The sequence below is a fragment of the Hemibagrus wyckioides genome, linkage group LG07 (genome assembly GCF_019097595.1).
Source record: "Hemibagrus wyckioides isolate EC202008001 linkage group LG07, SWU_Hwy_1.0, whole genome shotgun sequence".
Taxonomy (NCBI): Eukaryota; Metazoa; Chordata; class Actinopteri; order Siluriformes; family Bagridae; genus Hemibagrus; species Hemibagrus wyckioides.
The window spans coordinates 14,712,528-14,739,022 of record NC_080716.1 but is presented as its reverse complement, the minus strand read 5'-3'; the positions used below and the strand labels follow the sequence as shown (position 1 = coordinate 14,739,022).

The following is a 26,495-nucleotide window of genomic DNA, read 5'->3' as shown; positions in this document are numbered from 1 at the left end:
AAAAAAAAAAAAAAAAAAAAATGTGCGACCTTGAATTGATCAATATAAGGAGATCAGTGTGTCAAAGTGCAATCAAAAAAAAAGGATACAGCAAAAACAATCACGACTGCTGGGTAGCGTTCAACTGGTTTTAATGGATGGAAAAACAATCTGTGTGCTTTAGTAAATTAGTCAGTGTTTCTCCTTCCATCTGCTACACATAGAGCAGCACGTTTAACCGGCATGTCTTCTGATTGTAATAACTGGCAGGCACATGAAAGAAAATGTAGTTTAGTGCATGTAGGCTTGCTTAATGGACATAGTGAACTCAGAAACAAACCCATTCCATCTACAACCATGATAGTAGAAAATTATGTAAACTCATTAGGGGAAAAAAAAAAAATCATTAAGCAGTATTGGCTTTATCTTAAAAACAAAACAAGAAAATATGAAAATATATTTTAAATCATTTCCCATTCCAGAGAGGACCATCATACATAGCAGAAATAAATCATCCATACATTTAAATAATCAACGTTCTCATCCAGTTGCACTGGAAACATCCCGAAACATACTAGTGCGATCAGAGCAGCTCTTCCATGCCATAGGTCTTATAGTAGTTTCCTACATTCTGAGTTCCAGGTTAAAATAGACTGACTGAAAAACATTGCATTTTTCATTCTATAATGGCTCATAAATGTGCAAAGATGTTCATTGAATTGTTGCTTGAATGATTCTGATGCAATTAGAAGGTGAGCAATGATGATGACAGCATACAGTAGGTGTCTCCGGTCTTTGTGTGGCCTGAACTCTTTGGCACTAGGTCCATTTAAAAATCACATCTGGTAAAAGAAACAAAGATATTTAGAAAATATGGTTTTACATTTGTGTATGTATTGTAAATAAAAAGTACACACACACACTGCTCCAAAAGCCTCCGTACATCGCAGAAATGAACACTTTTTAGTCTTTGTAAAAAATGTTCTTGCTTAGTATATGTTATATATATTTATTTTCTGCTAGCCTTTAAGAACGCCTTTAACTAATGAAGAATGCATTGAAGTCATTCTCATGGCAGGGAGCTGACTCAAGGTTGTGATGGAAATTACATGAATAACACCAGATGTGTTAACACGAGTTTGCCACGAGTAGGAGAGACGACTGCATGCGTGTTTACAAAGAAATGTCAATCAGCTAGAGGATGTTTTGTAATTAAAAGGTACATTTTGCAAAAAAAAAAAAAAACAAAAAACCCCAGTTAATTTCCCCTATGTATAGAGACTTTTGGGTGTTTGCATACGTACATACACACATCATGTAATAATTACCTTTATGTCTGGTGGGAGTCATGTTCGGTGTCATAGGAAGCCATGTTCATCCAGTCCTTTTACAGACACAGGATTCCATTTTACGATGGGTTTATTGCTGGTATGGGCTGAAAGGAAGGATATTTGGGGGGTCAAATTCAACGTTTAACACTCAGCAGTTTCGTCTATCACATGGAGTTGGATGTCAAAGAATTGAGACTACATGGTAATAATACCTGTGTCTTTCTTGGTCCTGTACAGATCTGGGATCTTTAAGTCTGCAGGAGATGGGGATGCCGTATCCCCGTGATCACTCTCGCTAGACGATGTGTGCTCTCCTGTTTTAGAATCTGACGCTGCATGAAGAGCAGATCTTTTTTTATGGTACTTAGCCCGGTAAGTGTCTGTCATGCAGCTATCAACAGAAAAGTAGGTGGTGGGGATTGCATACTCTCCTGTGACAGTGGGCTCGACGTAGCAATCAGGGTTGCTGGGACACTTGTCCTCGCTCTCGCTGGCAGACAGATCGTTCCTCTCCTGGTCGGACGAGCCGGATTTAGAGCTGCTGTCTGATGAGGAGAGCATATTTGGCTCAGAATTCTCGAGCCATATCTCTGAGCTCATCTTTGACAAAGTTCCTCCTCTATAGGCCGGGGATTTGGGTCTTGTTTGAGTAAAGTCTTGGATTAGATCTCTCCTGTTTTCAGATCTCAGGGCTTGGGGTTTGGGCGGTAATGGTGGAGGTGAGGATTGAGAAGGACTCTGGACTGGTTGGTGATGAACAAGTGGAGACACATCAGTTTGAGATAGAGAATCCTCCTGCTCTGATACAGGACCGGCCAAATCATCAGAGCTGTTCCAATCAGAGCTGCTTGTTTTGCTGAATAATGCAGTCCCACTACTTCCATTCACTCCATCTGTTCTGTCTCTTCTGTTTAGTCTATAACAACATAAAAATATCAATTAATCATGTCCTTGAATTTGATTCAAGTGTTAACAAAAGACATAATTCATATAGACAATATATAAACAAAATAACACAATTTGAAGGTGTTTCAAAGACAAAACAGTTTTAAAACTTTCACCAGTGCTTTACCTGAGATTATATTCATGGGTTTTCCCTTGCAATTCACCTATAAAAAAGCAAATAAAAATATAAATTAGATTCTTAATAATTTGTTCAAATTGATTGACATACCTTTCTACTGGATATAAAATTAGTATGAATAGTATAACTTCAGCTAAATATTTTGCACATTTACAAAGAAATGACAGCAATGCATATGTGCTAGTATAAGCCAGCCGCTTAGCTACCACAAAATAAAATTTTGAATGAATAAACAGAAAACGAGTTTCACCTTACTGCAAAATTCCAAGGATTAAACAACAAATTACTGAGGAAATCAGTTTCCATCAGCTCACCAGTGTAGAAGATTTTACCAAATCTAAATTGCCATAAAATATCAGCATGTCTCATTCTAAAGGGTCGTTCACACACACTGACTCTCAGAGTCAAAGCGACTAGAGATTTTCAGCAAAAGCCATCAGTGACCGTTGGCGACTAGATGTGGGGGGCGTGTCCAAAAACACAACAAAGTTGAGAAGCGTTTGTCATAGAACTCACATTTACATATCCAAACGCCAAATCTCCCTCCAGAATATTTCATTGCAGTGGTGAGAAAACTGATTTGTTGTCATAACTGGAATGCGAGTTCTGCCGTACTGATGGTGGTTTCTATGGCAACCAGTAGTCGTTAAGCCTACTGTCGACTTCATAGTGCAGCCCCTAGCCATAAAACCACCGCATGTGTGAATGTAGCATGACGCACATCATCTAACAGAGCAACAGAAAATGTGAATGCAAATAAAACCACTAGAGGACGCTCAGGATCCAGCCAAAGCACGGCTGAGCATGCACACACTGCAGATACAGCTGAGGTGGACTGGGACTCAATATAAAGGACAAACATAATATACACCGGTTCATTAGGTAAGTTCGTAAACTTACTAAACATTTAATATATAATAAGAATAAATTCCAGCCAGATAAAACTAAAAATATCTTTTAATATAAATAAACCCTTAAACTGATTTAAATAATGGGGAATATGTGTAAATTATATTGTCATTATTTTACACTCATCAGTGCAATGGAGTTTTCTGCACTTTATATCAAACAAGATACAAAAATGAGCATTCTGCAGATATGCCTGCTAAAATAAAAGTATAAAAAAACAAAAATATGTGAGGGGGGAAAAAGCACTACATGTCCAGCATTCGAGCAGGATGGTACGAGTTCTCCCCGGAGATGCAGCCTGCAAACCCAGAGACGTGAAACTGCACTAGCCTGCGCGAAAGAGATGTGATGTGTCAGCACACTGCTTTCCCCCACCTTCTGTTGTTATTATTTTTCTCAGAGCATTAGCAGCAAGTCTGTTTCAGCCAGTGCACGATTATGACAGGACTTTAGACCTCATTTTGGGTTCTGCTCTTAACCTGTTTCTTCCAAGCCGATCATGTTTAAGCTGCTAGGTCTCCTGTAAAGGATCTCTATTTGAAAGCCACAACTTAAAGTGATGGCAGCAGATTTAATGCTAGAAACAGAGAACAAAATATAGACTTTGCACTTGTACAAGTGAAAATTTACACAAACCATTTGTGGGTTTTTGCTGCTTGAAGGCTGACAGGCAGTATATTTTACTTCTTAGTCAAATAAAGCTGTTGAACTGCAGACATATCCAGACAGAAGTACAAACTGAAATACGATCAGTGTTATTTAATCACAGTACAGTCATCACTGCACTAATGAATATTTCTACAGAATCCAAGGGCTTAGCTCCGAGTTTTCTGGGAAGGCCAAAAATGTTCTAACTAGAAATCACATGACTAGGCTGCTCGTGATCGATTTCATAAGGATAAGGATCGAGCCATTAAGCTATAAGAAAATAATTCACTTTGGGTTAGTATTACACTGTGCTATAACAGCATTACTGTGCATGTTTAGATTCCTCATTCACCACAACTATTAAAAATGTAACATTTATTAATAAACAACACCTCATGCTTTTTAACCCTCCATATACTACATGGCCAGAAGTACATAAACACCTGACCATTACACCCATACGTGCCTGTTGAACATCCCATTACATATTCTAGGTCTTTGCTGTTATAATAAAATCTACTCTTCTGGGAAGGCTTCCCACTAGATTTTGGAGTGTGGCTGAGGGGATTCGTTGATTCTTCCACAAGAGCTTTAGTGAGGTCAGTCACTGATGCTAGATCAGGAGGTCTGGGGTACAGTCAGTGTTCCAATTCATCATGAATGTTTTCACTGGGGTTGAGGTCAGGACACTTGAGTTTTTCCATTCCAATCCTGGCAAACCATGTCTTCATGGAGCTCACTACGTGCACAGGGGCATCATCATGCTGGAACTAGTCTGGACCTGTTAGCTTCAGGGAAGGGGAACTGTAAAGCTACAGCATACAAATATCCTATACAACTATACAATCCTGTACATGTTGGACAACTGTATGCTTTTAAGTTTATGGCAAAAGATTGGGGAAGACCCAATTATAGGTGCGATGGTTAGATATAGTCAGCCTTTGGCCATATAATGTAGTACAGTAATAATGTGGAATCCCAACAAGACAAGTTAGGTCCTGTCATCACTCACATAAACTGTAAACAGATGCTCGTTCACCTGCCTTAAACACTCACGATTCCTAGAAACCACAAAGCTCAAAGTCGTGAAGTCGTACCAGTCACAGAAAACTTACTGATCTTTACTAACCCAAAACTCAGAACACTGATCAACGATTATAGTTTCTGCTTTGTTGAACATGTTTTGAACAGGTTTATTATTAGACTTGCTTGACATAGTCCTTGTGAATTAGTCATTACTATCAAAACAATAATGTACGTTAAATGAGCACATGAATATAAACCAATCCTGTGATCAGAACTGCGATTACAGAAAAAAATACTGTAACTAATATATATATATATATATAAATAAAAGGAGAAGCACAAACCAAAACAATACTTTTTCTGAGCAGTGAAAACAATATCCACAGTTTGAGACATGATCTCATCTACACTGCCCCTGGGAGGCTGTTCCTTCATTCATGTGTACACACCTTCACTGAACACAGCCCACAGCCCAGAACACTGATATTCTAATGATAGTCTCACACTTGGAGAAGCATTAATTAAGGACATAAATATATCATGTGAAGAGACAAGCCTGCGGCAGTGCTCTTGGCAATGTGGGAGCTTAAGATAGACTGGCTGGAAGGGCAGGGCTACGGTTGGTACAACTGAAGCCATAAATCAACACTGGTCTGAACTGGGAGAGTGAGATCACTGACAGTGTCACGGCTCAGCTCACTGTCTCACACCTGTTTTGTTAACTCAGTCATACTGAAAATCAGAACCATGAAAATACAAACAAAAACAAACAAAAATGCCAGATAACATGGTACAAGCATATGCAAAAGACATTTAATACAAATGTATTTGATCCTAAATTTTTAAACCAGGTCTTGGCATTTATTTACATTTGTGACGATTTAAATGACAAACTAGCACAAGCTACTGTTCTTCAAAAGTGAAGAAAACCTAACTGACCTCCAACTTAACCGAGATATATTTGGAGGCCAAATGCTACAACGAATCACGTGTCACTAGCGGTTTGGTCCGAAGAAATTCTATTCCAAAAACAGCCATCACTACAAAGCTACAATGAGCAGCTCTCAGCTAGATCAGATTGCTGTCAGATATATGGATCAAGTTCTACTTATAATAATTTTTTGCACACACATTTTTTTTTATTATTAGAAGCAGATCTCATTTAATGTGAAGATGCAATACTAAATCAGACCCAATAAAGGCTATGCCCATTGAACAGGTTGAACTTTCAGTAGTTCCTGCTGACTTGACCTTTAGCTACAGCTGGTGGGACACAAAGTGCAGCTCTCAGCCAGGAAAGTAATGAGCGCAGCACTGAGCTTAAACAAATGCAAGCAAAATACACAGCAGTTAGTATGTGAGAAAAGAAATCACAAGAACAAGCAGCTTTTAAAAGATCCTCTTAAAAAAGGAAAGTTAAAGCAATAACATTCTGTAGCCTAACAAAGGCTATGCTCCGGCAGCTAGGCTAAAAAAACCCAATTACCTTCAAGTTCCTGTGTTTATTTTACATTCAGATTTCTAAAAAAAAATGTGGTTTAATAACAGCAGTATAGTCAGATTTTTATATTTGTGTAATTCTTGAGTAGCAGACATTTTTGGCAAAAACACAAAACTAAATGCAAATGCAAGGCATGAGAGAAACTCAATTATTGATATGTTGCACTTTTCAGATTTTGTGGTTGTGGAGTTTTTTTTTTTTTATGTATTTTAGGACAAAAGAAACACACAAGATAATGTTAAAATGGGTTTTTACTCACTCACTGTAGATCTACTTAAATATTAATGTTAATAAAGGGGATAGTGATTCATGCCAACTGTGAATTTCTGCACAGTGCAAATATCAGCTAAATAAATAAAAGTAAAATATATAAATAAAAAAAAACTGGATTATTTTTATTCTAATGATACTGTATCCTGATTTGGCTTAATTCTATACATTTTTTGCTTAAGTAGACAAAATAATTATCACCTTCTGTGGTGTATATATAGTAAATTTTGTTTATTTATTTTGTTTATTATACAATTACAGACTAATTAGCATTTAAATGCATTTTGATATAAAAATCCTTTTGGCGAAATCTTCATGTAGATGCATATAACGATCAAAATCAGCTATACTGTAAAACTAATCGCTTTTGTTGACTCGTAATACAGTTGTCTAAAATTAGATTTAAAAAGATAAAATCAGATTTCCTACAAAATCCCTCTCAACACAGCGAATACGGCTGATCCAAAAACATGTGAAAGGTTTTATTTTCGTCTGCAGCTTTAAGCACAGGATCATAACGCTCAGCAGAATGAACACACTGAAACTCACACTGCAGACACAAAGGCCCTGAACGGGTGCCAAATTGGCCTGTCAATACAATCTGCAAAATGGAACAGAATAAAATAGAAGGGAGGAACACTAACCACACATACAAATCAACATCAAACATGCAATAACACTGCAAGAACTGCTGAGCCCACAAGCCTTCAGAGTCACAACGATGCAGTTTGGGATTAATTGCAAAATGGTCAATGTTATTCCTATGATCGACTTTATGTGACTTTTATATATCGCATAAGAGAACATCTCACAGAAGATACAGAGAACAAATCTTTAAGGTCAGCAAACAGCTAACATGTCTGAGTACAGAGGCGCTCCCAGGCCAGCATGAGGTCAGCTCTAAATGCTGCTCTTTCCACTTCAATTCATCAAGTCATAACTGTTACATAAACCACCTTCAACAGGACAAAAACACTGAAAGCTCACTGGCGGGACTAACGCTTGGCTGACTGATGCAACCCCAGTTGCCCCTTTAACGCATCAAGTCATATGGAATATGATCATGCGGAAGATCGATGAACAAACAGAGACGATGCAGAAACACTTTTTATTTTCATGTGGGCTTAAATGTCACCTTCCTGACAACCCTGCTCTTGTCATTTTCTGGCCGTGTGGGCACAGCTGGGCAGCACCGCTCTCTAAATCCTGTATCACTCCTGCAGAGAAGCAAAGAGCCACTGCCCTGCGTCGCCATTCGGAGAACCAGAGAACATTTCTTTGTCTTCGTTGTTTACTTTCTGCTGAAACTAGAGAGTAGGTTGTGTTCCTGCCTAATCTGTGGGTGGATGAATGACATCTTTATTGTGAGGCATGTGCCAGGATGAGCAGACAGTGTGCATCCTGCCCTCTCACACACACTCCTCACATCAATCAGGAGGCAAATATCCTAATAAGGATATTTATTAAGCTTACCCTTTTTTGCTCTAGGAAAAATGCTCTACAGTACAACCTTCTATTAAATACAGTTCACCTTATACAATGTGCAATATGGCTTTATGGTATGTGCAAAATATAGATTCTCATAATTATAATTTTAATAATGAAACCAATACATTAATGTGCAATCTTGTTAATATTTTACGCTGTTCTTTATTTTTGTATTCTGTCCTTAATTTAAATTTCAGTCATGTTTAAATATCCTTGTTGCTTTCTGTGTTTCGCCACATTACTGTCATTAGATACAACAAAATTGAAAGTATCTCTCATCTTATACACTTACCGAAAGAAAATGGAGTCTGTGAGCCGTCTGCCTTCGAGTCCTCATACCTCCGCTGGTAATCTGGGTCCCTAAGAAGTACACAATTAATAAACTGTGTGACAAAACACAATAGCTAATCTCCTCATGTGGATTTGCAGGTTACAGGTTTTTCCCCCCACACCCTGGCTTTTCAAGAGCTTACTCTCACACCAAACCATTGCTTCACCTCAGTGGAATGTGATCACCACCTCTTTACCTCTTTTCTCACAACAAAAACTTTTTCTTTTTTTTTTTTTTTATCTATCACTGTGGAGGTATTGGATAACACCTCACATTACAGGCTGTGAAAGATTGATCAAATTACAAACCAATTATAGCAAGAACTGAAACACAAAGCATTTAATTCCACTTGTGTTACACTCCCAGGTCACAACATTTTATTGTGAGACTAATAGTATGTTATCAAGTACTAATCTAAAGAGAAACAAATGGCTTATTTATTTTATTTAAGCTTACATCTTGTTACAGTAAATTATCACCACAAATATAAAACCATGAAAATATAGATAAAATGCACAGACGTCTCTGAAAATGCTGATCTTTGTGATGACAAAAATCATGGAATGGGGATGTGATATGGGGTTTACATTTCTATGCCATGTATTTCACTCTAAGCATTTTAAATTGAGGCCTTAACTAGGCGGGCTTTAAGGTTTTATGATTATTTTAGCTGTGGAATACTGCCAAGCACCACAGACATTCAATTTCAATGAGTGAGTCTGTAAATTACTGCAACAGCAATTCTCCTCATCGAGCTCGACTGCAGGAAGAGAAAGCTTGCACAAAGCTTCAGCACTTCAGCACACTCAGTAACCTGATGTCTGGATGGAGGTGTATTAGGAGTTGGGGTTTAGTAAAAGGAATCATAAAGAAACAAAAACAAACAAACAAACAGACAGACAGACATATAGAGGGACAGACAGACAGAGAGAGAGGTCGAGATAGATCGACACAAGCAGAGACAGACAGACAGATAGAGAGAGAGACAGACAGACAGAGAGAGAGGTCGAGATAGATCGACACATACAGAGACAGACAGACATATAGAGAGACAGACAGACAGACAGACAGACAGACAGAGCGAGGTCGAGATAGATCGACACAAGCAGAGACAGACAGACAGATAGAGAGAGAGAGAGAGAGGTCGAGATAGATCGACACATACAGAGACAGACAGACATATAGAGAGACAGACAGACAGACAGAGAGAGAGGTCGAGATAGATTGACACAAGCAGAGACAGACAGACAGACAGAGAGAGAGGTCGAGATAGATTGACACATACAGAGACAGACAGACAGACATATAGAGAGACAGACAGACAGAGAGAGAGAGCGAGGTCGAGATAGATTGACACAAGCAGAGACAGACAGACATATAGAGAGAGAGACAGACAGACAGACAGAGAGAGAGGTCGAGATAGATTGACACATACAGAGACAGACAGATAGAGAGGTCGAGATAGACTGACACATTCAGAGACAGACAGACATATAGAGAGACAGACAGACAGACAGACAGACAGACAGAGAGAGTGAGGTTGAGATAGATCGACACAGAGACAGACAGACATATAGAGAGAGACAGACAGACAGACAGACAGACAGAGAGAGAGGTCGAGATAGACTGACGCATTCAGAGACAGACAGACAGAGTGGTCGAGTTAGATGGACACACAGACAGACAGACAGAGAGGTCGAGCTTGTTCAACACATACAAAAACAGACAGATAGAGAGGTCGAGCTAGATCGACACATACAGAGACAGACAGAGAGGTCGAGATAGTTCGATACACACACAGACAGACAGACAGAGAGGTCCAGATAGATCGACATATACCGAGACAGACAGACAGACAGACAGACAGACAGACAGAGAGGTCAAGACAGATCAACAGATACAGGGACAGAGGTCAGGACAGATCGACACATATAGAGACAGACAGACAGAGAGACAGACAGACAGACAGAGAGGTTGAGATAGATCGACACATACAGAGACAGACAGACAGACCCCATGGGGTGGCTAGTGTCTACAGCCTTACTCAGGCTGTAGACTACTCAATTAATGAAAGAAATTAACATAAATTTGCAATTTCTAAAATTTCCAAAAATTTAATTTGCAATAGAAATGCAGACACCCACACCCTTACCTCAGCAGGTGTAAATCAGGGACACGCCGAAGCTCTTTTGCACCTACGTTGTCCACCACAGGAGAGTCCAGGCTAGCTGAGCCGTTGCTGAGCCTGTCGCTGCTCTCATAACCAGATTCTATTCGCTGGTTCTTCCAGTTTTCCTTTTTTTGCGTGAAGTGGTTAACAGTCCCTTTAGTCCTTTCCCTTTCACGGCTTTCGGATTCCAGGAAGGTCCTGCTGCCCAGTTCGTGACGCTGCTCATCCTCGTATATAGTCATTAAGCTTTTAGGTTTACTATCTTCACGTGCTGTCCTGGACTCCCGCTCATAGGGCAGCCTCCTCTGGCCAGAGGTCTGCTGACCCAGGCTGGGGAGATGGTGCTCATTGTCGTTGCTCAGTATGCTGTCAACATTGAGGACCTGACGCATAGGCTTCCAACCTCGGTTAGTATGAGTGCGTGATGCTCCGTTAGGTCGCTCTCTCGAGTCATAGCTACTGTCTGTATCGTAACCATTGGAGAAATCGTTTCTCGAGGACACATTGCTGGACGGAGGCTGAACTGGGATGCGAGGCTGAGAATGTGAACGTGGTGCATGAGCCACCCGCCTGTTTGTGCGGGGCGAGCGCTCTGCCCGAGTCGGGCCCCTGCCCTGACTTCTATACAGCCGAGACTCTGTGTTTTTAAATCCGTTCTCAGGAGGAGACAGCGATCGCGAGTAGGATCTCTCTGAGGCTGTGCCTGGGAAGAGCAAAAAAATACAAGAGATGTAAATAATCATTTACTGTACTGTTACCTATTTTCAAAAACTGAATGAGCAAAATCTCAGGCACGCGCACACACACACACAATGTGTAAAAGCTGTTTATGATTGGCACTGGGATCCCATCCAAGCTCATAAAAACATCTCAGTGAAGCAGACAGTAGAAAAGAACAGGAGTAAGTGTAGTGCGATGACAGTTATGTGATATGATACGAGAGTTAATATCGCCTGGGATGCTGTATCAATCACTGGATAGGAAACTACACGGTTTTCACTCTGGCTACATTTGCCATTTAGTTACAGTTTGCTGACAACGCTGGAGAAAGGCTTTAAATCATGCTATAACCACTTTTAGGTGTGTGTGTGTGTGTGTTCAAACTTGTACATAACTGCATTTAACACTAAGAATACTGAATTAAAATTCAAAAGCTTCTCTCATAATTATCATTGATTAAATGGCAACACGTGTGGTCAGAATTACTCAGACTTCAATTTGTGGAGAGAATATGCATCATAAACATTTTGGAGATGGATGTCTATGGTGTATTGGGAATGGCGGATGGATTGCATCCAAAACTCATCAAAATTTCAGCACACATTACATACTACACTACAATACTGACACTAGTTCCCTAATATTTAAAAACAAACAAACTTTGAAGAAGAAGAGGATACATTTATCTGCTACATCTGCATTACAGCAGAAATTCCTGAAATTCTTTTCTTTGCATAATTCAGCTTGTTAGGAAGTCTGGGTCCGAGCACAGAGCATGCCCGTAACACAGAAAAGCATAAGAGACTTGTTCACGAGCCCAACAGAGTCAGCTTGGCGGTGCAAGGGATTGAACCCAGTAACCCGGACCCACAGTGTTGAGGCAGCACAAGCCCTAGAAAACAACTCCTGTGAGCACCAAGTGGGTATAAAAACCTAAACAGGAATGTGAATACTGGACCCTCAGATTAAAAGTCTGATGCTCTGCTATCTGGGTTCTAATAATTCTCGGTTCAGCTTCACCAATACTGGTCTACTTCTAGATACAGATATTTGTTTAGTGGTAGTGGGCTAGCGGTGGCTCAGTGATTCAGGCTTTGGGCTACTGATTTTGAAATTTGTGTATTTTATAAACATGTCAGCAGTAATAAAATGTAACATAGTGCTCTTTGAAATTGCTATCTAATGCTCGATAACATCAGTGGATATTACAATCATGATACAATCTGCAAAATAGCTCATATTTGGCAATTCCTCCACCAACTAGCTAAAAAGCCTCAGAATATTGTACATCAATAACTAGAAAACACCAAGGGGTGCCTCATGTGTAAAGCCCTGCTCAGGCGATTTGTAGCTTAGTGATGAGAAACTACTTAATATTAATATTGGCTTTTAGTCGTTAAATGTCATCCTCATTAAATGAACATGTTACAAGGAGGCACTTATTCCTGCTGGGAAATCCCACTTACCAAAAATGCATGACAGCATCATTAGAAAAGCATTATTTATACAACACACAAGTGGAATACTGGGCTATTTCTTATGCCTGAGACCTAAATGACAGATCAGCGTGAGCAGATCTTTTAGTGCCATAGCCACACACTTTTTCTTGCTGAGCAAAACCTATTTCTATTGTTATACAATAATACTCATTATATTTTTAACTTAAAATGTACCTTTTCGCCAACTCTTTCCTTTTTTTTTCTTTGTACTACCTTATATTGTACAATGTTATCACTGCTATATAAAAAAAAGTGTGTGTGTGTTCTCCATCTCACCTCCTTGTCTTGGTGTTTCTGGCCTCTGGTGCGATTTATCATTGTCTCTCTTTATGATGTTAATGTTGCGAGCTTCTCTTGCTACTTCTCTGGAGAGTTCGCGCAAAAAGCCCTTTGGATCACTGCTCATTTTGACTGCAATTAAAATAATAATAATGTTTTGGTTTAAAGAAACAACTCAACATCATGGTTCAAAACAGCTCAGACTTCAGCAAATGCTTTTAGGTCCATTAAAAAGACAGGTTTAATGCATGTTTATTCCCTCTGCATGGATTTGCTCTTTCTACAGCAAGATTTGTGAGACTCAAATGGTCTGATTTTACTAGATTTATAGTTCACAGGACATGCAAGACAAAGCTTATAAAAGATAAAACTTGCCAAACTGGACACATCCTCAGAGTAACATAGCTAACATAACTTAAATATCACAGTCTGTGTGTGAAAGTAGCTGGTCCACATGAGCTTGTATTCATAACATGTTAATATTTAGTTATAGACTGAAGGAGTCACCTTGTTTTATCACTCCACAAGCAGCATCTTCATGCCCTCATTGTACATCTAACACTGTGTTTATGATGCGTCTTACACTGAACATTACTTGGACAACAGGAAGAAATATCTGCTACCAGACTCTTTCACTACACCCTTGAGGGTTCTGGGATAGCCTGGCGAGACTTAAAAAGGATCAATGTGTGTGTGATGAATGCGAGTGCGTTGCTGCATTTTGCTGTGTGTGTGAGAAAAACAAGTATTGCAGGAATGACGACACAATTGCATTTAACACCTTCTTGCTACCAAATCAAGAGAGAAAACGAGAGGTTTAAATATTTCATATTGCAGGGTGTTTTAAGAGCACTGGGGAAATACGAGTTGTGTTCTGTGTGTTGTGTGCTGACAGGATGGGAGTGTGCAATAGTCTGTGAAATTTTCGGCTTCGAGCATGGCTGCTAAACACTCGCACGGCCAGTCAAGCAGCATTCTTCTCTCTGAGCATACTGAGGAGTGTGTACAAGATTTCAAAATATGAGTCTGCAAACGTCATGCACCTTGTTAAGGAAGCATGTTCATCCTCCACCCTTCCAGTCTCACAGTTGCATTACACTTAAAGTAGAAACTTTCAAGAACTGGGAATTGCTATATCACTTGTGGATTTGTCTAGTCACAAGGTTTCGGATAAAAAATAAGAAAAAATAACCACTAACAGCAGTCTTCTACTCAGAGTGAGGCAAGTCACAGGCATGCGATGGCCTAGCGTGGTATTTTGTTATACAATAATAAAACACTTTGCATTTAATACAGTAGTTACTTTTCTCCTAAACGGCACAGACCCTGTAATAACTCAACCTTGGTTTACTGATTAGCTTGAGGTCAGAAGCATAGGATTAGTTGAATGCTTATGTTATTGGAATAATATTGACTATAATAGAGAAGGCATGATCTGATCACAGGTGGTAATACGAGAGGAATGTCCACTAATAAAAGAAGATGCTATCCTTCTCTATTCTTTATTGCTTTTTTTTTTTTTTTTTTAAAATAGCTTTTTGGATGACCATATTTCCTTAAGCCATTCCTCTCTGCTAAAAACTTCAGGATAAGCTGAGTGGAAACAGATCACTTTGCCTGAGTTATTACAGACAGAAGAACTTATTGCACAACAGATACACTAAATAAAAAGCCCGTTAGAATGATTTCACACTTCATGTCAAGTTCTACTTGGAAAATGGAACTAAAATAGCAATGGGTATAAAAGATTAGTGGCTTTGTCAGAGAGATGAGCAGAATTGTGCCTGTTATATTGCTTAAGATTAAAATTAATCAGCCTTTTTTTTTTACTGTTCGGTGCTGGTTTTATACCTGGTCCTCTTCCCCCGCTGGTCTGGTTGGTCCCACGCTTGAATGTTGACAGAGGCTGGCTCTTCTGCTTTAAAGTACCATGACTTGACAACATAGCACTCAGGTTTTCTCGGGTCAATTCCAGCTTCTTGCCGCCTGGCTGGGGGGTGCCTGTGTGTGTGTGTGTGTGTTCAAACAAAGAAGTAAGAGATAATTAGAATGCAGTTATTTGTAAAGTTAATACATTATATAAATTTAAACATGCTCATCACTGACATTACTTTATTTTAAAGGCAGATTGAAGAGCAATGCTGTTAAGCAGGTTGTTGTTCAGGGTATGCAAGGACAACAAGGTCCATCTCTCAGTGAAAAGTACTAAGAACACTAATACACGTTACTTCCAAATGACTGCAGTTGCACTCTCAGTGCATGGTACATCAGCTTTTAGGTCTGCCCTCTGTCCAGGTCAGCATTATGTACAGTATGTGTCTGTTTTCAAATAAAGCTATAACCTTCCCAGGTGCTGTGTCAGACACCAATGTCATCATTATCATTAATCCGGAACAATACAAGAATATAGCTCTGGGAAATTTGACCATTTACTACAAGGGTTGAGAATTATTATACAATAACACGAAATCCTAAACAGACACACAAAGAGCCAAATGTAAACTGACTGCACTGACACCAAAAGTAGAATACAGTAGTCAATTTGTATGATCAATACATGTGCTCAGATAAACCACATCACTGTTTGTCCTTCTTAAAACATTCAACACAGCTCTAAGCTCTATCGAACCACCTGCACAGGATTCTATTAATTTGTAATGCTTTATCCATTCTGAAGCTCAGCAGTTCATCCTAGAAATCTATAGAACGTGAACATCACCACCAACTGACATGGCTGAATCAGCACTAATTAAAAGCGACTATTTTCATCCCACACCAGCTGAGAACAAATAGGCCACGCTTTACCAAAAGGTCAGCAAGCTGCTGGGTCGCGTGGGGTCAATCTAGGACAGCTTTGATGCTTTCCAAACATTTCTACACATTTGAGATCCTCTCTGTAATAAACTCTGTGAAAGTACCAGCTTCTCAGTGCTTCAAATGTTTTTTTGTGCAATATATTAACACTGTAGATTAGTATACAGCATATGATACTCTACCTGGGATTTCACCATTGACGGAGGGCTTGTTATGGCTAGCAGAGCTGTCAGAGCGAGGGACCTCGGCTCCTCTCACGGCGCTCCCCTCAGGGTCGGAGTAGAACAAGAGCAGTGGCTGAAAGTGTCCTCGGATGCATTTAGTAACAACATCCTTCCATTTGGAGCCCACCTTTATAAACACACCCAGAACACACACACACACACACACTTGAAATATAAGGAGGATTGAGCACTAACTCTGCTATTCTCTTTCATTCATTCATTCACTCATTTAGTAAACACAACACCCTGTTCAGGGTCAGATTGGATTCCGTCCTGGGAACACTGGGCATGAGGCAAGAACACACCAGTCTCCACACTCATTCACACACTCCTTCACACCTAGAGTCACTGATTCATTTGCTGGTGTTTATGGGAGGTTGGAGAAAACCACTAAACCTGGACTAAACCCTACAGGTGTGAGATACTAACACAACCACGGTACAACCATGCAACCTTAAATCTGCTATCCTGCTAACCTGCAAAAATATTTTAACAGATGTGCAATATCATAGACCATGTCAGCTTTTGATTAAATCTTTAACATCTGGTAAGTGGGGCCATGCAGTTACCCAAATATAACATTAGTAGTAAAAGGAGCAGGGATTACAAGATTTTTTAATATATAAAAATTTATATATAATATAATATAATATATATATATATATATATATATATATATATATATATATATATATATATATATATATATATTATATTATATTATATTATATTATATTATATATATATATATATATATATATATATATATATATATATATATATATATATATATATTATATTATATATATATTATATATTATTTTTTATAAGAATCTATATCTATAAATAGTGTGCCTATGTATTACTATGGAGCTTGTTACTTTATTTAACAGAATGGATTAAAGAAACTGTATGAGACTGAAGACTAGAGAAGAAGAGTGATAGTATCCAAAAAACAGCACATGTATTCTCTGAACCCAGTTAGGGGATCACTGAACAATCAGAAGGCACAATTATGTACATTAGAGACATACAGTACATACTACATGTAGTATCTAGGTCTCAAGAGTATTAAAAAAATAAACTTACATAGCAAGGCTAAAATATACATAGAAACTAAAAAGCACTCTGATGCTATGAATCCATGTCCTTATTTAATTAGACATTAAACCCCTGTCCTATACTATGCTGCTTTAAGAAAAAACATACCTGTCCTGAGTTGTCTGAACAGGCAGCAATATTCGATTGTGTGTGAGTGAGTGAGAGAGAGAGAGAGAGAGAGAGAGAGAGAAAGATGGGGTAATTCATCTTTTCTGGGGAGACGAGCACTTCCAGCCAGGCAAGTAGTGAAGTGCACACACAGCACAAGCGCTGTACTGCTGATAGATTGATAAAGAGCTACATAGCTAGCCGACTCCACCAGGCATCTCAGTGCATGAAGCCAAATGCAATATTAGTTAATATTTATGGAAATTTGGTAACAGTTTAGGAATTAAGTTCCAGCACGAGAAGTGAGAGAAAGAACCAGTTCTGCATGTAATTCAGGCATGAGATAACAAGAACTTAAAGTGTATAGTTACAGAATTAAAATGAAAACAAAAAAACAATGTGAGCTGGTTCAATAGAGGTTAATGCATGGATTGTATTATGGAATACGTGTGCATACCATCCATCTATCCATCCATTTGCTGTAGCACTTATATCTAATACAAGGAACCTGGACCATATCCTAGTGCACAAGGTGGGGGACACCCTGGATGAGGAGCCAATCAATCAGAGGGCACAATCACCCCACCCACACACACACACACACACACACAAAACCATTCACACACTACAGACAATTTACAGATTCCAATCCACCTACACTGCATGTCTTTGGACTGGTAGAGGAAACTAGAGTACCCCGAGGAAACCCCCAAAGCAGAGGGAGAACAGGAAAACTCCCCCCACCCCTTTACATTGTGTAGGACAAAGCAACTTTACATTAGGAAGCTGGGAAATGTTTTAGACGATGCGCTTTTAAAAGACTGTGGTACTTTTAAGATGGACAGTATTTCTCGTTCTGTTTTTACGCAACTGAAGCATGTACCTCTTTGACTGTGGCGTCATCAAAGAAGAACCATTTGGAGGACTTGGTGTGGAAAGCGAAGGCGCAGTAGTGTTTGCTTGTGTAGCAGATCATCCCAACCAGCTGCAGGTCACTCTTTTGGGCTTGTTCATCTGTGACATGGTAAAAAACCTGGAGAGAGAAAAAAGGAGGTGGGGGTTGAGGGGCTATGGAGAGGATAAAGAAATTATATCTGCAATGAGACTTCTTTAAAGTTTTAAGAAATTGTCTTCATGAGCTGAGAATTCCGTGTATTTTTTCAGTCTAGTCAGAGGGACACCTTGCACACACACATTCACAAACTCATTCACACATTACACAACCACTGTATGACCACACCACCTTAAATCTGCTATCCTGATTTGATCAGACGTTGAAGATCTGATCACCTTTTGATTAAACCTTTATTGAAAATGGGGCCACACAGTTACCTAAATTTAACATCAGAGCATAAAGCTGTATCGAAGACAGATTTTAAGATGCATGATCACTTTTTTTTGTTATGTATCTATATTATATCTTACATTACTATAGCAGAGTAGCTATACTTGCCTTGCAAAATGATGACTTGTTTGCTTTCTTAAATTACTGGCACATTTGTGCCGCAAACATCTACAGCAAAAGTAACTACTAGTGAAGGTTAATCATGTTAGTTCTTCCTAGAGTGAAATACATCCTCCCAAATTTATAAAGAATCCATCAGAGTTAACAGCTGGCTAAATATGTAGTTTATGCAATGGTCAGGGCAACATATAATCCACCTGTGGGTAAAATTCGGTCCTGGTAAATGCGTTCTGTATGTAATCCATCACTGTCAAGCTTTGAGTGAGATGAAACAGCTCAGACTCCTTCACTCCATTTATTTTATATCTTTTGTCCCTGTGTGTTTAGTAACTGAATTAGAAAACTGAATATTCAATGCATGATACTAAACATTACCGACAAAATTTGTTCCTTAAACCTTTGACTCATTCACTCACAGGTTAGCTTTCTGACATGGTTATACACCAAGTCAGAGGAAAAAGGAAAAAAAAAGCAACTACGGTCAATGTGAATGATGCTCTGTTTATGCATAGGTCGAATCAACACAGTTCTAGAAACAAACTTTGATCAAAATTTTAATAACATTTTGTTGAAGTTCTGGTCTGCTTCAACTGCATTTCTGCAGGAAAAAAAAGTCTTTAATAACAACAAGATTAAGGTCCTGTCTCCATTATGAAACTCTTAAGCCCTGTAATGAAAAGAGTAAAATCAGCTTGCACAAGGCCTGGGTCACTTTGTCCTCCAGCCCCAGTTCTCCATGTGCTGAATTTTATTGAGTCGTCCTAAACAATGGTTCATAGCGCAGGAGGGGAACTATTTTCCTGCACACCCGCCAGCATCACATGAACAGCTGAAGTATGAATTGCAGCCTTTGTAGTCACCCGTGGGCTTCCTGAAAGACTAACTCACAACCACAGCATGCTCAGATGTTGAGAAAAGGGCGTTGGGAAGAATGTGTACTTTCTTGCCCCTGGGAAAAAAAGAAAGTGTTGAACAGGGAACTCTTCCCTTGAAAAGTAAAGAATATTTAAGAATAGAGAGCAGTGTGAAGTCTTGTAAGGAGCCAAGCCTTACACCATACTGCTACATGGAGCTAAAGAGCTGCAGCATAATAGAGAACAAGCAGAAACACAGCAGATGACACCCACACACCACATGACACAAACACATCAGATGACCCTCCATCAAGAAGGTCTGGTCATCAGTGTGGGCCAACTCCACCCACAACGCTGTCCAACAACTTCAGCTTTTTAAAGGGGATTAAGTCAGAGTTTCTCACATATGCTTGATAGCACCAAAATAAACATCATTCAGTCAGTGTGTTAAGTCAGCCTGAACTCCTGTGACATCAAACAAATCGCTTTCTATTCTGACTGTAAACTACAACGTTATAACTACATATACACTGCGAAGACAATAGACAAACAGCTTTACGTTGAAAGACATAAATTCTCCATTGTAGGCTCAGTTGCTGACAGCAGTGTTATTTGGCCTTGTCTTGTGAGAAGCATAATCAGACTGGACTAATCTGCTAGCACAGCCAGGCACTGTGCAGAGTAAACATGAACTTTAGAGTGCCTTTAAAGCTCCTGTATTTGTAGTCCACTGATCAAATAAAAAAAAGCAGGTTTTCTGACTTTGTGAGCAGGATTTCAGTATTACCCCTGAGAGGTTGAGGTGCGGGCTGAGAGATCTGACGACGTTCTCCGTCTCGTCCGACTGCTCCGAGTCCCACACAAACCCGATGGTGACGATTTCTGGCGAGTTCATCAGCACGCGCCGGATCTTGATCACCTGACCACACTTACTCTGGTGAAAGACGTGCACATTTGTAAAGACAAAACACTTTTTTTGTACACAATACAGAGTAGCATTCAAAAAAAAAAAAGTTTCTCTCTAGGCAAAGCTAACACAGAACAACAGAATGAAGAGGAATGAGGTCACATGATTAAGTATTTCTATATGATTTAGCACTACTTCTATCATACCGTATATGACAGTTCTATGTATAAAGCAACCATCAAGCTTGCCCTAATGCCTAGTTAAAAATGCAGTGTATTTTAATATTTTATAGACGTCGTTTCATGTGACAAGTCGCCTTTCTCGGTCATGGAGCAGTGTTAAACTGGAGGAGTTTCGGTCTCTGATACATGCTGTAATGTAACTTGATATGCAAGTACAATGCCTTGCTACAATTACTGCTAATGCCAAATGAAGAACTTGCGCCGATAAATTATTAACAAAAAAACGTTCTTAATTCATTCATTTATTCAGCACAGCTCCCAAGTGATGTAGATTACCCACATTTACACCACAGTGCTGTTCTCAAAAGACTTGATTAATTTGCTAACAGCACGGCTCTGATGATAGCACTGACTGTAATTTAAATGATGGGTTAATATTAATGTACTCGTTAATATACATTATAATTCTCAAAACAGCAGCTCATACACAGGGAATTGTATGTGGATGTAATTTAATGAAGGCAAAATCTAAGCCTAATAATGATCTGCAAAGAAAAAAAAAAGGAAAATGTGTTTGTTTGATATAGTTTGGCAAACATCCTCTTCCAGAAAATAATAGTCATGGAAAGAGTATAGAGTGTCGGCACTTTGTATCTGTGAGTAAGCTTTCCACCGTGGGAAATTCATCAAGTCAGAGGATGCTAAATGTTTTATTTGTTTTTTTGTTGAAAGGAGAGAAAACAAGACCCAAGGCACGTACGCACTACTCTACACCATTTAGTATAGATTGTGTGAATATATAATAGTAGTATAAATTGTATGTATAGTGTTTACTGTGAAAATTCTAACAAGAAGAAGTGCACTTTAAGTACCTGAATGATGCACTTATTCAACGGGGAAAAGAATTTACATGGAATGTCGAAGACTTCACGAACTTCACAGCTTTGGTTACATAACAGAAAGGGATGGGCTACCAGTAAAAAAAAAAAAAAAAAAAAAAAGAAATATGGGAAAGACATCTTAAAACCGTCTTTTAAGTTAGCCGATGTTGTGTGATTTATTTACCAACGTTTTTAAAAAGTCACTGTATTTTTGCATGCATCATTTGCCACTGACTGGGAAACGACTTATTCTTAGCGTTCCATTTGAGACGATACTACTTTTCAAAAAATTCCTACACTAGATGGTAGAGTACACAGTACTTAGTGTAAGTGCGTGTACAGTATGGCATTTGGGACAGGCTAATAACGGAACTGCTGTGATGTCAGTGATGATGGGAACTATCTTGTTTCATGAACGTGGCACAAGTTTAATAAATCACTTCAGAGAACTGCTGTTACTGTGAATTTCATGATGGCAAAAACATGCTCCATTGTGTTTTAAACCTTACTGCACTTTCATTTTATTTTTATTCATGTAACCCAGACAAGAGGTCACCTACTGGGCATTCACGTTGGTCTCCAATCGTGTTGGCTGCCCGGAGCAGTTCACCAAACATGTCAGGACGTGGCCTTTCTTCTCTCCTTCTTAAAAACTGTTGGCTGAGCAGGAAAAATTGATGAGAGAGAGAGAGAGAGAGAGAAAGAGAGCGGCAGAGAGAGAGAGAGAGAGAGAGAGAGAGAGAGACACACCGAGAAAGACAGAGAGAGAGAGAGAGACAAACAGAGAGAGAGAGAGAGAGAGAGAGAGAGAGAGAGGCAGAGAGAGAAAGAGACAGACAGAGAGTGAGAGACAGTGAGTGAGAGACAAACAGAGACAGAGAGAGAGAGGCAGACAGACAGACAGACAGAGAGGAGAGGAGTGGAGTGGAAGAGAGAGAGAGAGAGAGAGAGAGAGAGAGAGAGAGAGGGGAAAACAGAAAGCAAAATAAGCTTTAATACATAATGTGTAAATATCTAAATCTAAAAACGAAACCTGAAAGTGCTAATAAACATCAGAAATGCAACAATCATCCTTATCATAAATCAGATGGAAGCTTGTTTCATTTTTATAAGAGTACAAAGTTCAAATGTTGAGCTCGGGTTTCAGCTGTTGTTCTTGATCGTGTAGAATCACATCTAGAAGAGAATTTCAGCTTACCAAAGCGCTGTGGTGGAAACATAGTTCACTAACTGAGTGAAGGGCAGAGGGTCAGACGAGGCGCCGCAGCTTTGACATACAGTCTGCCAAATACACACACACACACACACACACACACACGCTTAGCTTGGTGCCACCTGGCAACTGCTAAATGCAAATTACTTCTTCAGCCACGTCATTATACTTTAGAAGGGGACTTATGTGTTTAGGTAAGATTAAATTGGTTTCTTCTCTAAGCACTTTCTACACTATAAACACTGCATGTTGAATACAGCATGAATGACAGTCATTGCAAATCTCAATATCAGCAATATAATACCTGTAAACAGTAATCTAGAGTAAGACTACAAACACAAATATGTAAATAAGGTCTTACAGCACTGATGGTTTTTCCTTACTGCCAGTATGTGTGTTTATTTGGACAATACCTGTTCGTACAGAGTCATGGCAAACTTCTGATGTGTGATGCACACTTTAGACGTACAGGCATCTGTATCATCGTCATTAACAATATGTTGGTGGATCCTCTGTAGAATGTTCTCCTTTAGACACAATAATAAACACATGCCGTGTATTAGAAATAAAATCAAATGCAAAACAAAGGGGGAAAGAAATGAGATGATGTTTAAACATATGTTCACTGCTCATATTAGGTATTTAGAAATATATGTATATGCTGAGAAAATCCATTGGATGTCGCAGATGTTTGATGTTTTGGCATAACAAAATAGTTTTCTGTCTAGAATATAATGCGGTGGTAGCTCAAGTTTTTAAGGCTCTGGGTCGTTGACTGGAAGATTGGCGGTTCAAGCCCCAACACCGCCAAGCTGCCACTGTTGGGCCCTTGAGCAAGGCCTTTAACCCTCTCTGTTCCAGGGGTGCTGTATCATGGCTAACCCTGAGCTCTAACCCCAACCTCCAAGGATGGGATATGCGAAGAAAGAATTTCACTGTGCTGTAATGTATATGTGACAAATAAAGTTAACTATGGACATCTTTAGGTTAATTCTTGAACACTATATAGAAATTTGCTGTGTAACCATACACAGATGTTTACTGGATAAGGAGTCAGAGTAAGAAACATGGTGTTAATCCAACTTGTGAATGTCTCTAACGTGGTGAATGTCTCACACAGTGATTATGTTGTTAAACAGCTACTAGTCCTAGTGAAATAGACATTTCAGGTTACACTCAGATGCCAGCTGCCTAAATGTTCAAGTCCCATGTAGTGTAATAGGAATGCAATCTATCTTTCTATATTTCTAGATTTATAAAATTCAACCAATTGAAAAGAAAAGAAACAAGATCTTCATCAGGCATCTATATAGCTTGTTAATGATTTATGGAGGTGAACAGGTTCTACTAGAACAAAGAAGCACACCAGACTTGGGAGACTATGTTAACTACACATTTTCGGTGCCACTGATTAACTAGACACGCTGTAAACAAAAGCTGCCCAAGTGTATTATTATCTACTCGTACACTCTTCCAGGCAACACAGCCATGCCCTTCATGATGGTGGTATTTGTAGTACTTTCTCCTTTGGTTGTTTATGTGTAAACAGAGAAATTTTGTAGACACTAGATCAACAAAGGAGCTATTCCTAACTGCAGCTGTAGGAACAGTGGCGTCAGAAATGACTGACTTCTACTGTACACTGGTTCATTTGCACCCCACCTAAACCATGATAGACAGATTTCACTGAGTATCTTGTTGTGTGGCAGTACTGTAAATGAATGTGTACAGCACTAATGACCTGCTCTGAATAGTACTGCTAAAGTAATGATGATGATGATGATGATTACAAGTCTCCTTGCTAAGCAGGTTTACTGCAATTATGCTGCTTGAGAAAAATCCTATACAGGCTTATGAGAGGACAATACCTACTTCAATCCCTTGGGCTACGGAGACCGAAAAGCCTGAAAGCCTGTGGAGACTGGAACAATGATGTAATACAGTTTACACAGGCCTCCCTCTAATAACTCAATACAATAGTTTGGAAAAAGCAGATTTTACACTGTTCTTATTTACTCTAAAATAAATTGAATTTATATATTCATTACACTGATCTTATTTAAAAAAATATATATATATCTATATATATAGATCTATCTCTCTCTCTCTCTCTGTCATATATTTATATATATATATATATATATATATATATATATATATATATATATATATATATATATATATAGATATATATATATATATATAGATATATATATAGGCATAACATTATGACTGGGTGAAGTGACTAACACTGATTATCTCCTCATCATGGCACCTGTTAGTGGATGGCATATATTAGACAGCAAGTGAACATTTTGTCCTCAAAGTTCATGTCTTAAAGGCAGAAAAAAAGTTTCACAAGGGCCAAATTGTGATGGCTAGACAACTGGATCAGAGCATCTCCAAAACTACAGCCCTTGTGGGGTGTTCCAGGTCTGCAGTGGTCAGTATCTAGCAAAAGTGGTGAACCTCCAACAAGGTAATGGGTGGCTAAGGCTCAATGATGCACGAGGGGAGCGATGGCTGCCCCATGTAGTCCGATCCAACAGACGAGGTACTATTGCTGAAGAAGTTAATACTGGTTCTTATAGAAAAGTGTCAGAATACACAGTGCATGACGGGTCAGGACTGATTTGGCAGCAAAAGGGGGACCAACAAAATATTATATTATATTATATTATATTATATTATATTATATTATATTATATTATATTATATTATATTATATTATATTATATTATATTATATTATATTATATTATATTATATTATATTATATTATATTATATTATATTATATTATATTTTTATATATATATATATATAAAATTGTGTTGGTATTCTCTGTGTATGTGTGTGAAAAATAATTATGAATGTTTTCCAAAATGCCGGTCATCTTCCAGACCTTTATCTCTCTCAGTCTCTCACACATACTTACAAAGCATTCTGCAGCATCGTCCATAAAACCTAACTGGAAACGTTGCTCATCCTTAAAAGTCTCTGCCAGGGCAATGCGCAGGTTGTCTGAAGGTAGTGCTCGCTCTCTGCTGTCCTGAAACTGTGAGAATATTCCCTGTAAAAGAAAATGAAACAAGACCTTAATACAAGCACTAGCATCTGACATTACAATCATTTACACCAAGTATTTGAAGGTTAGTAGTATTTGCACCTTGAAGACAGTACCTTTAATGCACAGAAGATGCAGGCTTCCCCTAAGCAGTTATGGTTGGGAACTTGTCGTAGACTCCGTCTAAAAATGTCGAGTTGCCACAGCACCTGTGTAAAGCATTGTTGGAGATGTTAATGTGGAGATAGTAATTAAGTCACTGTGTGACCTAATAAGTTAAAAAAAAAAAGAAAAACACCACAAAAACCCCAAAAGGACCTAAGTACAATCCCTAAACATTGTACAATACACACAGGCTCACTGAGAGTTTGACTCTACCTACTAATATGATATTTAAATACTCAAATTTTAGTCAAAAATCCATGGTCACATTTTCCTTCGCTTTG

At 38.8% G+C, this 26,495-nt stretch overlaps 1 protein-coding gene across 2 annotated transcripts in view; it reads right to left on the bottom strand.

Annotated features, from left to right (window-relative positions):
- Window positions 1–4: 4 nt before the first annotated feature.
- The window catches only part of LOC131356630 (inactive ubiquitin carboxyl-terminal hydrolase 53), a 37,158-nt gene continuing 10,667 nt past the window's right edge, over window positions 5–26,495 (bottom strand). The window contains exons 3-18 of one of the 2 annotated variants that reach the window (XM_058395765.1): window positions 26,166–26,258; window positions 25,921–26,055; window positions 23,398–23,511; window positions 22,970–23,052; window positions 22,332–22,431; window positions 20,589–20,735; window positions 18,366–18,515; window positions 16,232–16,400; window positions 15,087–15,236; window positions 13,233–13,367; window positions 10,720–11,440; window positions 8,529–8,596; window positions 2,383–2,419; window positions 1,523–2,226; window positions 1,308–1,414; window positions 5–821 (exon numbers count right to left, since the gene is read on the bottom strand). In XM_058395765.1, the coding sequence (XP_058251748.1) occupies window positions 1,338–1,414; window positions 1,523–2,226; window positions 2,383–2,419; window positions 8,529–8,596; window positions 10,720–11,440; window positions 13,233–13,367; window positions 15,087–15,236; window positions 16,232–16,400; window positions 18,366–18,515; window positions 20,589–20,735; window positions 22,332–22,431; window positions 22,970–23,052; window positions 23,398–23,511; window positions 25,921–26,055; window positions 26,166–26,258 (2,883 nt within the window). In that variant the 3' untranslated portion in view covers window positions 5–821; window positions 1,308–1,337. The remainder of the gene's footprint in view (window positions 822–1,307; window positions 1,415–1,522; window positions 2,227–2,382; window positions 2,420–8,528; window positions 8,597–10,719; window positions 11,441–13,232; window positions 13,368–15,086; window positions 15,237–16,231; window positions 16,401–18,365; window positions 18,516–20,588; window positions 20,736–22,331; window positions 22,432–22,969; window positions 23,053–23,397; window positions 23,512–25,920; window positions 26,056–26,165; window positions 26,259–26,495) is intronic. The other variant, XM_058395766.1, reaches the window with a different exon arrangement.